This window comes from Anabrus simplex, chromosome 6, assembly GCF_040414725.1.
Source record: "Anabrus simplex isolate iqAnaSimp1 chromosome 6, ASM4041472v1, whole genome shotgun sequence".
NCBI lineage: Eukaryota > Metazoa > Arthropoda > Insecta > Orthoptera > Tettigoniidae > Anabrus > Anabrus simplex.
In genome coordinates this window covers 201,592,784-201,606,666 of record NC_090270.1, presented here as the reverse complement: position 1 = coordinate 201,606,666, position 13,883 = coordinate 201,592,784, and the positions used below count along the sequence as shown (strand labels likewise).

Below are 13,883 nucleotides of genomic sequence, written 5' to 3'. Positions count from 1 at the left end.
ATGATAATATCACGGTGATTTTTTTTTTTTTAAAGGTATTTAATAAATGAGTAGGGATCTCCCCCAGATATCCGGTGATATGAGACTATAGCTATGCTAGGGATCTACAGAAACCCACGGTACCTCTCGGTCGGGAGTTGGCCAGTTCGACTCCGGATTATGATGGCGCCCTTGAGCGAGCAGCTCCAGGCTTGCGCCTTGGGCCGGAGACAGTGATAACCATGCTGTTTTTTTTTCTAGGAATGGCTCTCCTGTGTGCATGAAGTGTATATATCCATATATCTGTGTATGTTTCGTAATTATGTGCACATATTTTTGAGTTCAAACAGAACCTATGTGCACGTTGTGTGGTCTTGGTGATAGATGAGGAGTCCGGGGTTTAGCAAAATGGTATTTGTGTTTGTTTGTGCATTATGCAAATGTGTCTTTTAATATGATATTATGTAGCGTAGGCCCCGGTTATGTTCGTGCTTAGAACAGCTAGTAATATTTGTGAATAGGGACATCAGATCATCTCACGGTGTGATCGACAGAATAATATAAAAATTTCATGAACGGTCTGAACTAATGAGGAAAGATGAACGATAGCAAGTCGCAAAACCTCAATCATACCGTTATGCAGACGACGCCCATGGGCGATTCGTATTTTAAAGTGATTATTATTTTCTTTTCCTCCCATATGTGGAAAGTCATTGTATAGAGCTGTATCGCCCATGGGCGATTCGTATTTTTTTAAAGTGATTATTATTTTCTTTTCCTCCCATATGTGGAAAGTCATTGTATAGAGCTGTATCAACTTCTTTAAATTGTCATATTTGAATAAATTCGTATTCGTAACCCCGATTTTATGATTCTTGTCATTTGTAGCAGTGCTAAGCAGTATCCAATAGGCATTTGAACCCAGAGATCCTACTTTCATATTATCGACATAAGGCTCCATCTTAAGTATTTGTTTTCTTTCTTTCGAACGTACCACTTCCCCAAAGTGCTCAGGCTGCCGGGCCGGCACAGAAAGTAGGAAGGGGAGCGGTTCGAAGCTCGTTAAGCAATTCGACCCGCTCTTCAATCCAATCTCATCCGTGGGTATTTACACCGTTACGTGGAGGCATTCCTATGCGTGGGTCATCCATTCGAAGCCCGGAAGGGTGTAGTATGGCCTTCCTGTTTGTTTTAGTTAATTTTCAAAGTAATTCAGTATTATTCGACATTTTCGCTGATTCGACATACTCCAGGTCCCGTTTAGGTCGGATAATCGAGACTCTACTGTATTAAAATTAACCTATGACAACAATGACATTTATAGTAAGATACAAAAGTTGAAAACTAGCAAAGCAGCTGGGATTTATAAGGTTTCGGGGGATATACCAAAGACAATGGGTTGGGATATAGTACTATACCTGAAGTACTTATTTGATTATTGTTTGCTTGAAGGAGCTATACCAAATGAATGGAGAGTTGCAAAAGTAGCCCCTGTGTATAAAGGAAAGGGTGATAAACATAAAGCTGTAAATTACAGGGCAGTCAGTTTGACATGCATTGCATGTAAGCTTTGGAAAAGCATTCTTTCTTACTATATTCTTATTATATCAGACATGTTTGCAAAATTAATAACTGGTTTGATAGAAGGCAGTTTGGGTTTAGGAAAGGTTATTCAACTGAAGCTCAACTTGTAGGATTCCAGCAAGATATAGCAGATATCCTTGGATTCAGGAGGTCAAATGGATTGTATCGCAATTGACCTATCTAAGGCAATCAATAGGGTAGATCACGGGAGACTACTGGCAAAAATTAGTGCTTTTGGACTAGACAAAAGAGTGACTGAATGGGTGGCTATGTTTCTAGAAAATAGAACTCAGAGAATTAAGAGTAAGCGAAGCTTTATCTGTCTGTCCCTGTAATAATTAAGAAGGGAATTCCTCAAGGCAGTATTATTGGACCTTTATGTTTTCTTATCATTGTTCTCCCTAGGACCTTTCTAATGGCCACCTGGCTTTCATAACCTAGATATCTGCTAGTTACATAATATTTCAAGCTCCTTTATGCCACACCGACATAAATAGGTCTTTTGACTACGATGGGATAGGAAAGTGCTAAGAGTGGGAAGAAAGGGGTCATGGCCTTAATTAAGGTACAGCCTCAGCATTTACCTGGTATGAAAATGGCAAACCGTCTTCAGTGCTGCTGACAGTGTGGTTCAAACCCACTATTTCCCTAATGGAAGCTCACAGCTGCACGCTTCTAACTCACTCGTTTTACATGATATTAATACATATTTCAGTAATTGAAAACCTACAACACGTTTTCCATTCAGTGACCGGGTCGGGGATGGATAGGAATTGTACTGGCTGCCGAAGCCTTTCGCACTCCTCTGGGGCAATGATTAATGACTGATAGATGAAGTGAAATGAAAGTGGAGAGTTTTGATGGAATGAAAGACGACAGGGAAAACCAGATTACCCGGAGAAAAACCTGTCCTGCCTCCGCTTTGTCCAGCAAAAATCTCACATGGAGTGACCGGGATTTGAACCACGGAACGCAGCGGTGAGAGGCCGGTGCGCAGCCGCCTGAGCTACGAAGGCTACACATATTTCAGTCATTATGTGTTCCAAATTAAAATGTAAACACTGTAAACTGTTTATTTAAATGAAAAAATCTTCATTATTGTCAGCATCAGTGCACGAGTTACATTGGAGTTCAGCTTATCACGTAGTATCGTGCACAAGCGGTGTCTGGATTAGCGTGGATTCACATGCAAGCACTCGATTCCGCGGGACATAACAAACCCGTCTGGCTCTCCACGGCAACCGAGTGATTATAAACGAGCAGTAGAACACTAGAAGTTCAAACTACTCTGTTACGTCTTTTTTGTGATAACATTAAAATAGTTCATTTTTGCAGTTAATATTTAACTGTCCTATATTATTGTTAATGGCCTGATGGGAAGAAGTTGAAATTGTATCATAATTATTTTTTACGTAGTATTCCCCGCCCTACTACTCATTCCTGCCACCCGTCTAACGAAAATTTCTGGGGAGAACACTGCTTAATGTGTAAAGAAGTGGAATCAGAGATAAGGCTTTTTGCAGATGATGATATTCTGTACAGAGTAATAAATAAGTTACAAGATTGTGAGCAACTGCAAAATGACCTCAATGTTGTGAGATGGACAGTAGGCAATGGTATGATGATAAACAGGGTTAATCAGGTTGAGAGTTTCACAAATAGGAAAAGTCCTTTCAGTTTTAATTACTGTGTTGATGGGGTGAAAGCTCCTTCTGGGGCTCATTGCAAGAACCTAGGTGTTAATATAAGGACAGAAATTCATTGGGGTAATCACGTAAATATGATTGCAAATAAAGGGTACAGATTTCTGCACATTGTCATGAGGGCATTTAGGTTTTGTAGTAAGGATGTAAAGCAGAGGGCATATAAGTCTCTGGTAGGACCCCAACTAGAGTATGGTTCCCTCACCAGGATTACTCTATTCAAGAACTGGAAAAAATCCAAAGAAAAGCAACTCGATTTATTCTGGATGATTTCCTTTTGTGAACTAAGTGAAAAAGAGTAGTGTTCCAAAAATATTGAAAAGTTTGGGCTGGGAAGACTTGGGAGAAAGATTAACTGCTCGACTAAGTGGTATGACAGTTAACGACACGGCGTAAGGGAGGACATCAAATACGACACGATCGACTATAAGACTCATTTTAATAGTCGAACTGCAACTCAACTTCAACTATGGTTGTTTTATCAAGAGTTCCCCCGATAACTATACGTTAAGAAAATCTTGTATATCTCTAATTTTATCTTCAAGATTAACAAATATACACGTCTCCAACATAAAGAAGAACCTTATCACCGATTTTACTTCGTCACTTCGACACTGACTTGTTGAAATTTTAATCAACATGAATGAACATTTTATTTTATCATCATAACTATCATATGTGTTTTAATTTTCATGCCATTTTGTCAAAATCTTTTAACTATTGTATCATCATAACTATCACATGTGTTTTAATTGTCTTGCCATTTTGTCAAATCTTTTAGCTAAAGATGTTCCATAATTGGAATGAAACATGTCCTAGAGATTAAGCTGGTTTATATCATGTAATTAATAAAACTATTACATAGAAATTGATAAGTATTGGAAGGTGGGAACCTATTTATAACTTAACCTTAGTTAAGTGGTATGAGCTTTATAACATGTAATAAGTTCCGAGCTGTCAGTGGAGAGATGGCGTGGAATGACATCAGTAAACAAATAAGTTTGAATGGTGTCTTTAAAAGTAGGAAAGATCGTAATATGAAGATAAAGTTGGAATTCAAGGACAAATATCCTATTTCTTTGACATAATTTTAGAAAAGGCTAGTAAAACAGCAGATAGCGAATGTGCCCCCCGGGCGACTGCCCTAGATGCAGATCAGTAGTGACTGACTGAAGGATTGTAACAACTATCGAGGTATCTCACTGATCAGTATACCAGGCAAATTCACTGGGATTTTGGAAGGGAGGGTGCGATCAGTGGTTGAGAATAAGGTGGATGAAAATCAGTGTGAATTCAGGCTGCCAGGATCAGATTTTCAGTATGCACCAGGTGAGTGAAAAATGATACGAGAGGAATAGACAGTTACGTTCATGTTTCATAGATCTAGAAAATATGAAATGGCGTACGACTTTTAGTGCTAGGAGTGTCTGACGACATGTTCGGCTTGCCAGGTGCAGGTCCACTGATTTGACACACGTAGGCGACCTGCGCGTCATGATGGGGATGAAATGATTATGAAGACCACACCTACACCCAGCCTCCATGCCAGCAAAATTAACCAACGATGGTTAAAATTCCAGACCCTGCCGGGAATTGAACCAGGGACCCGTGACCAAAGGCCAACAGGCTAACCATTTAGCCATGGAGTCGGACATAGATCTAGAGAAGGCTTATGACAGAGTACCCAGGAAAAAGATGTTTGGCATACTGGGGGACATTGGGATTAAGGGTAGAGAAAGGGCAAGGAGTAGGAAGAAAGCAACAGTGGCCTTACTTAAGATACAGCCCCAGCTTTCTGCCTAGTGCAAAAATGGGAAGCCATGGAAAAACATCTTCAGAGCTGCCGACAGTGGGGTTCAAACCCATTACCTCCCAAACACAAGCTAACAGCCACATGACCCAAACCCACGCTAATCGCTCGGTCATCAATAAAATATGGGTATCACTGAACTTAAACGCCTGAAGACACTGTTGCTTACCAAAGTTAATCTAAAATACGGCTGTCTTAATTTTTGAGTTACTAGAAGAATATTCAGCAGAAAATTCACTCTTCAGAAACATATGTCCAGTAGCCAACAATGTTTTGAGTATGGTTTTAGACTAACTATACATAGCGTATTCATCGTATTTGAAGTGGATGGGAGTCATGTGACAGAGAGAAATATTTTCAGGAAATAATGTAGTTTACATTTGTTGAAGATCCATGAATGAAGATAAGCGCTTTGAACACTTTTGTTTGTCAGAGAATTCAACAACTGACTTCTGTCCTATATATTTATCAAGCAAGCAAGCAAGCAAGCAAGCAAGGAGCATGGGACTAAAGCTAGGTCACTAATCTGAATCCACACAGCTTTCGCCTATCGGGTCCTAAGGCTCTAAGAAATGTTAATACTAAATACATAAAACAGGGCTCCAGGCATTCTATTTGCATTGTTTTAAAATAAAGAAATAAATGTATGTAATGTTACATGATTAAGGAAAGGCTGAGATGGCAAAACTCTCAGTATTTGTAACTGTCCAGTTTTGACCTTCACAAAATTTGGTCACTTATCTACAGCATTCAGGTAAACCTTGATTTATTTCTAATTATCTGTGACTGCTGACAGATCTGTTGAGGTTCCATCTAGCCTTTGGGCCGAGTACAAATCTGGTAATCCCAGTTGTAGCTTCATATCCAAACAAAGTGAATGGAACAATTATTGCATGCATTCTTGAAATGAAGTATTTTTCCACCAATCCAATATATAAACCATTATGCCTCATAAAACAAGAGTCACAAGAATCTATTATCTTTTACACTGCTACAGGAATGTAAGACAAAAAATGGAGGTATACTGCAACATACTGAAAATAACCCCAGGCCCCTACCGAATGAACAGGTTCACACAAACAGTCCCGACACCATAGTCCATAGACCTACACCAATATGTATCAATAGCACATCAATTTATATCGGGAACGCACAAACCAAACGTTCTGAAAAAAAACTGGAGACATCATGGCACACAACGACCTGTCACATTAAAGATCTAAACCAAAACAAGCTGTCATTTGACAATCAGGATAATGACCCCTAAAAATTGCAAACAACACTTTATATTTCTTAATTAAAGAATTTCGTCCCAATATTCAGTCATATAACATCATATTAGTTTATCCACAGTAGCTGTCACAACCACTGAGGAGCATTTCATATGTATGTTGACTTGACACACATGGCACCACACCATGACTTATTCAGAACACTAAAATATTGTAGGATATTAATTACTTAAGTTCACTATAAATACCAATACCAAAAAAATCAAACAGGATATTTAAATTCCAACAACACATTTGTCACAAAAATAATTCCTTGTGATAATCTGAACTTTCGACCTATATACATGTCATAAGGTACGCCCTAAATAAACGCATTTTTCTCAAAATTTCCTTAAAGTTATTTCACATAATCACAACAGGCGGTAAAGTCATGCCCACTTACTCCTTCTGAGCCTTTAATTAAATCACTGTCTTCATAGGAATCTTCCGATAACCCTTCACAGTCGCCAGAAACGCGAACTGGACGTCTCCGAACATCCACCGACATCTTGAACCAGTGGAACGAGCAGCGAAAATCAACGTCACTGCTTGGTTGATACTGTTAACTGTGCCGCAAGTCACAAATACAACGAGACTTACACAGTTGCGAAATTCCTGGTAAATCTAGCAGTACTATTAAAACTTAGTTTTAGACAGTTAGCGAAATGTGATTGATAACTTCATAACGAAAGATAATTCATATGAATGAAATAAATATAAAAGCATTACTCAAATAATGGCCGGGCTCGGTATCACAGTCGCAAAGTTAATGTCGTAGAACATATGTCTTTATGACAGAGGAGGGGTTGATCGAAATAGATTTAACAACAATATTTATTGAATTACTATAGTTTAACCGGAATGGTATATAAATTAAGGCCACGGCAGCTTCCTTCCGTATTCCTTTAAATCTTCAAGTCCCCCACAAGGCCCGTAATCAGCGTAGCAGGTGAGATCGCCTGGGTGAAATACGGGCCATACACTCCAGTTCGCTCCAGTTGCATCCCCAACAAACGTCTCACGTTCCAGGACACTGCACTTGAAGTGGTGGAGGTGGGATCCCTCGTTGCGTTCGAGGGGAAAACCAATCCTGGACGGTAAATTGACTAATAAGAAATAAAGATCATAAATTAAAATAATCTATTATCGGGTAGATGATAAACTGGCAAACGATGAAAAAGAATATCGGATGAAAATCTTGTAGTTGATAAATATGGTATGAGAAGTAACTCACGTAAGACAGCTGTAGTACTTAATTCATCCTCTGTTTTAACCTTCCCATGACCCTGTTTTGTTATTTCTTCGCATTCATTCCGAAGGCCAATTTCTCTCAAAGTCCAAATATCTCAGCCATAGGAAGATCATCACAACTGCTAACATTTACCCATATATTTAACATTAACCTCCCTGTCTGTTACCACTTACCTTCCCTACATCAGCATACGTCTTTTTCCTGCTTAATTCAGCCTGCGGTTTCTCAATATTCTCTTGTAAGAGGGTGAGCAGGATTGTGACGAAGAATCCAGAAGTCCAAGGATAGAAGGATGGGAAGTGGGAAGGCAATCCAGGACCTAAAGGAAAGGAAAGCGATGAGCTGTGACCCGATACCAACTGAAGCATTACATGCTTTAGGGAATGGAGGAATAGTTCGACTGACCAGTCTGGTGAACACAAAATATGTAATGCAGGCATTTGGCTAGGACCATTATGGTTCCCTTACCGAAGAAATGTAATGCTAAACAATTTAAGACTAGAGAACAGTTAGTTTTACATGTCATGTTCCTAAGGCAGTGGCCAAGATAGGGCTGAGAAGAATAAAAAAGGAAATAGAGGGCATATGGGAGATGACCAGTTTGGTTTTAGAAAGGGAAAAGGAACCAGAGATGCAGCTGGATGCCTAAGGATCATTGCAGAAAGGATGTTTGTATATATGTTTCATTGATTGGGAAAAGGCATTTGATAAAGTGAACTGGTGCACTATGATGAGGATTCTGAAAGATATTGGTGTAAACTGGAAAGACAGAAGACTGATTGAAGAGTTGTATAAAAATCAGAAGGTGATGGTTAGAGTAGATGAATATGAAACAGAAGAAGTGGGTATCGGAAGAGGAGTGAGACAGGGATGTTGCATGTCACCGGGTCTGTTCAATATATATACCGAAAAAATGTAACAGAAGGCCCTGGAAAAAGCAAGAGGCGTTGTAGTGGGAGGGAAACCAATAAAGACCATAAAATACGCAGATGATGCGGCGGTATCAGCACAATCAGGAAAAGATCTACAAGTCACGTTGAAAAATGTTGAGAGAGTGGGCAAAGAGTTTGGAATGAAAATAAACATTCGGAAGACTAATGTCATGAGAATAGGAAAGGACGAGATTGTTGTTAATATATCACTAGAGGGAAAGAAATGGGAACAGATAAAGTCATTCAGATACTTGGGAAGTTTGTTGACATGGAATAGAAGATGTACAGAAGAAATAAGAAGCAGAATATCTATGGGAAAAGAAGCCTTCGGAAAGGCGAGAGGAGTTTTGACATCTAAGGTAATCCCTATTGATTTAAAAAAGACGTTCGCAAAGAGTTTTGTGTTGAGTGTAGTGTCGTATGGAGCTGAAACATGGACATTAAGAAAGAAACAAATAAAGTATTTGGAAAGTTTTGAAATATGGTTGTGGAGAAAAATGGAAAAGTGAAGTGGACAGATAAAGTGAGAAATGATGAAATGCTAAGAAAAGTAGGAGAGAAGAGACACCAGATGAAAACGATAAGGAAAGGTAAAATGTCCTGGTAGGGTTACATACTACGTAGAAATTGTCTTCAACAGAGGGTGATGGAGAGAAAAATAGATGGAAGAAAAGGAAGAGGAAGAAGATTTGTAATGTTAACAGTTGTCAAACAAGGGAGAAGCTATGAACAACTGAAGCAAGATGCTCAGGACAGAGAATCATGGAGGCTGTCCAGTTCATACATGTCTCAAGATGGATTCACATAACGAGAAGCAGCAGAAGAAGAAGCAAATGAACTGTTTTTACGACATCTTGTCATATGTTTAAACTAACAATCTATGATTCATTTGAGTTGATAATAGCACTATCATTAACATTTGGAATCAGAACAACATGACCGCATATTTCACAAAACCAGTTAGTCACACCTTAACCCTTGCCTAATAGACACTGGCAGCTGTCCGCCCTGCAGATGCTATGCTCGGCACTGGAGGCACTGCATTACAACCTCATATGATCACATCATTTGCCGATATAATACACACGGTGCGCTTATGAGTGAAGTGATGTTGTAAAATATATAATAATGTATAATAAGATGGCTAACTGTTGTGTGTCGGTCTGCAAACAGGGCATTAGAATAACGTTCCTAAAACAAGTTTTCACGAATTCCCTCGTCATATATCAATTAGGAAATCAAGGGTTAAAGCAAGAAGCAGATATGATATATACGCAGACAATTCGATGGCCAAAGTTAGGTTACCGGTACTTTGCATAATTCCTCCAGTTTTTAATTTTGTTTTTCGTGAACGATTTAAGGTAGCACTAACACATCGAACGTTTTCGGCGACGCAAAGATGGAAAAGGGCTAGAATTAGGCAATAACGATCTGGCTCAAATTAAGATACATGCCCAGCAATTCCTTCAGTTCTGATTATAATTATTTCCTTATTTTGTTTTATATGTGATACCAAGGATAAGCTATTGTGAGCAGTAATCACGTTATCGAATGTGACTACAGACCTGAATTAAAGGTGAAGCGATTATATTCGGAAGTAGTGCATAGCGTCTTACGTGATTACACGCCAAGTAAGAAAATGAAACTGTCAGTGCCAAGAAGTTGTATTGTAAATAAAATACCCAGAAAATTTCCCAATGCTGGTTCTGTTCCGAACGATTCTTGTGATCCTGATTACAACCCCCTCCCCCTAACACGGTGCCTCAAGTAGTAGTGATTTAATAAAACTGTGTGTCTACACAAAGAGTTACATGTGCGACATGTGGGCTAACGAAATAGGATATTACGAACGATGCGTAGGTCATTTCAACCTTTAAGAGAAAAAATCTGCATTGCGACATTACCAAGAGCAATTTAAACAACAACTCACAAGGCAAGAGAATAAACTGGTTGACTACATGTTGGAATCTGCCTTTAGAAGTAGTACCTGTAAGGCAAAATCTATAACTCAACAGGGAGTTGTACCTGTTCAACAATTCACGCGGATGTACTAGAAACAATGAATCCAGAGTTAGCAATACATTTTCAAACACAAGCAGAGATGAAGTAGAAGCGAGCGCCATTCGTTTCTATGACGTGTGTCGCAATGGCGTAGTCCTATATTGGATGGTACCTAATTGGCAGTGGCGTATCCGAGGGCTGAAACTAGAGTGAGGATCAGCCGTTATTTTACATACTGCACGAACAACTTAAAAATAACGCCGAAATTTTAAATTAACGTAGCGACAAAGAATCTACTAGCAAGGCTCATTAGGGCCATACATAATTCTCCACATTTGTACTGCTTGAATGAAGGGAAATCACTTAGGATTGGGATGCGCGGAGATATTTCCCTGTAGAGGCCTCAGTATTGGTAATATAACCGTGTGTTGACGAATGTCCAGAGATGAGGAAAAGGGCAATTAGCAAGGGATTACTCAGTAGGGAGCCAGAACGTGACCACCGAGATAACGGAGGCCACGGCCAGTAACAGTTGCCAGCTTACAACAATGTGTCGGCTTTTGCACATCGGTTCCAGGAAACAACAATGTCCTAGGGAATCGGGGGTTTTACCGTGGTGGAGAGTTGTGCTGTGTTTAAGTTGCAACATTGGAAAGACTGTGACAGGATTGTGAGCTGCACATTAGTTCCTCATTATGTGCTATATAAGTAACTTCTTTGAAGATGTACCGTTTTGTCATAAAGAAGCCAAAACTACTTGAATCCTCGGTAAGTTATGAAAAAGTTTTTTATTCTAACAGTAGCAAGACAGATCGCGGGTGCGCGCCTAAGTTCTATAGGTAGGCCTATATATTTCATCAAATGCCCGGGGACTAATTGGAACCTCAAATGGCACCATCAAAAGTGTGGGTAACTATTTCGTAATTAGAGGGCGTGTAAACTCAATCCCAATGATTCTATCTTCTCTTCAAGGCGGCCGAGGCATGAAACATTTTTAAAATGGGAAGTCAGGTTCTACTTTAAACAATAGATGACATCCCGTATATATTTTTAGTACTTTTAAGCCATATCTTCATCATTTATGGTGGTGTATTTTGAGTATCCAACCATTCCTTGGGCTTACCTTGTACCTTAAATGGTGAGTGGATGCAGTGGCGTACCCACAAAATAGTAACATGGATACAACATTTCCTTGCAAGTGGTTGTGAAAGGATTTTTTATTTTTTATTTAGAATTTGCTTTACGGCACGCCGTAGGTCTTATGGCCACGATGAGAAAGGAAAGAGGCTAGGAGTGAGAATGAAGTGGCCGTGGACTTAATTAAGGTACAGCCACAGAATTTGCCTGGTGTGAAAATGGATTCAATCTCACATCTGTGCGCCCCTAACCAAACGGCCGACTCGCCCGTTGCATATGAAAAGAAAGGCGGCCCTACCGAGTGCGGTGACGGATCTTCAGTAGATATTGATGGTTTCGATTGTTACCATGCAGTTACCGGTATATCCAACAATCGAAATCATAGCTTCTGTACTCTTAACATAAAACATGAAACTGTTTGTGAAATTGATAATATCGTTCTTCGTTTGTGAAAAAGTAGAGTCTTCATTTAATTTGTCTTCTTAAAAAAACGGAACCACTTTGGTACTACGTCCCGTTAAGGTGACTACCTTCCACGTCGTAGATATTTCTATTACGGGAGACTCAAGGCCAACCATTTGCACCCAAAAACAAGGCTGTATCTTCCCCATCCCATGCCTTTCTTAACTCTGCAAGTGCCGGGAATCGAATGCAAGATGCCTTAAGACAAATTCTAAAATAAGAAAATCTAAAAGTAAATAACCGGTCCCGTGATGTAGAGGTAGCGTGCCTGCCCCGGGTTCGATTCCCAGCCAGGTCAGGGATTTTTACCTGGATCTGAGGACTGGTTCGTGGTACACTCAGCCTACGTACTTAGAATTGAGGACCTATCTCACGGTGAGATGGCGGCCCCGTTCTAGAAAGCCAAGAATAACGGAAGAGAGGATTCGTCGTGATGACCACACGACTCCTCGTAATCTGTCCGGTTCCATGGCTAAGTGGTTAGAGGGCTGGTCTTCGGCCACAGGGGTCTCGAGTTCGATTCTCGGCAGGGCCGGGAAATGTAACCATCATTGGTTAATTTCGCTGGCACGGGGGCTGGGTGTAAATGTCGTTTTCATCTTCATTTCATCCTCATCACGAGACGCAGGACGCCTACGGGAGTCAAATCAAAAGACCTGCACCTGCGAGCCGAACATGTCCTCGAACGCTTCCGGCACTAAAAGCCATACGCCATTTTTTAACTCGTAATCTGTAGGTCTTCGGGATGAACAACGGTCGCTTGGTAGGCGATGGACATTCAGCGCTGTTACGCCATGGAGTGTGATTTGGAAAAGTAAACAGGGAAGGAAGCGACATCCCTGCAAGGCTCATTAGCTTCCAGCTAGTTCTTCCGCCCGGTCTCTTGCATTCAGAACAGTTAGAAAACGTACGCCTTAATAAATGCTCCTCATAAAACCATTTAAAAAATGCTAACTGCATACATTTATAACAATAATCACAAACGCCTCATCTTCATGTGGCTCAGATGGTTGAGTCGCTGTCCTTCATCTGAGTCCGAGTTCGCAGATTCAATTCCTGGCTTGGGTCGGTGGCCCTTAAAACGGTGTCGAAATGGCAACAGCTCCATGTCGTTGGCTTCTGGCACGCTAATAAAAATTGTACATACGAATATTGCAGTGACAAAACTGTAACTTTATACTAATATATTCTGTATCCGAGGATGCGACGGAAACTACTAAGACAAGGTAAACGCTACACAGCATATGTTGTGACGTGCATTTTTCTTTAAGAACTAACAAAATATCTATACCCGCACCCCTTACATTCTATATATATGCTGTGTGTGTTTTTCTTTGCCGTATTATTTGCATAAAATGTCCCTTCATTATAGATTATCACATGATCATTACTATAATAAAATTACCGTATTTAATCTAAACCAGAATATTGCATCTTTACTCAAACTATATATTCTTGCATTCATTTCAGGGGCCGATGACCTTAGATTTTAGGCCCCCTTTAAACATTAATAATAATAATAATAATCATCATTAATTTCACTTGTACTAGGAATATATGAAATGCTACGTTTATGTCGGGATGGGAACAACATGTTGGGGGGGGGGGGGGTTGTCGTCCAAGGAGTCCAGACACCCCAGGAGTTTTAACGAATGTACTTTTATTAAGCATTTAATATATAATGGCTATTATTATTATTATTATTATTATTATTATTATTATTATTATTATTATTATTATTATTATTATTAT

The 13,883-nt window shown here is 39.7% G+C and overlaps 1 protein-coding gene across 2 annotated transcripts in view; it reads right to left on the bottom strand.

Moving 5' to 3' along the window:
* The window catches only part of btz (barentsz), a 157,385-nt gene extending 150,526 nt beyond the window's left edge, over positions 1 to 6,859 (bottom strand). For both annotated transcript variants that reach the window (XM_067150141.2, XM_067150142.2), the window contains exon 1: positions 6,751 to 6,859. In XM_067150141.2, the coding sequence (XP_067006242.2) occupies positions 6,751 to 6,855 (105 nt within the window). In that variant the 5' untranslated portion in view covers positions 6,856 to 6,859. The remainder of the gene's footprint in view (positions 1 to 6,750) is intronic.
* Between the last annotated feature and the right edge of the window lie 7,024 nt (positions 6,860 to 13,883).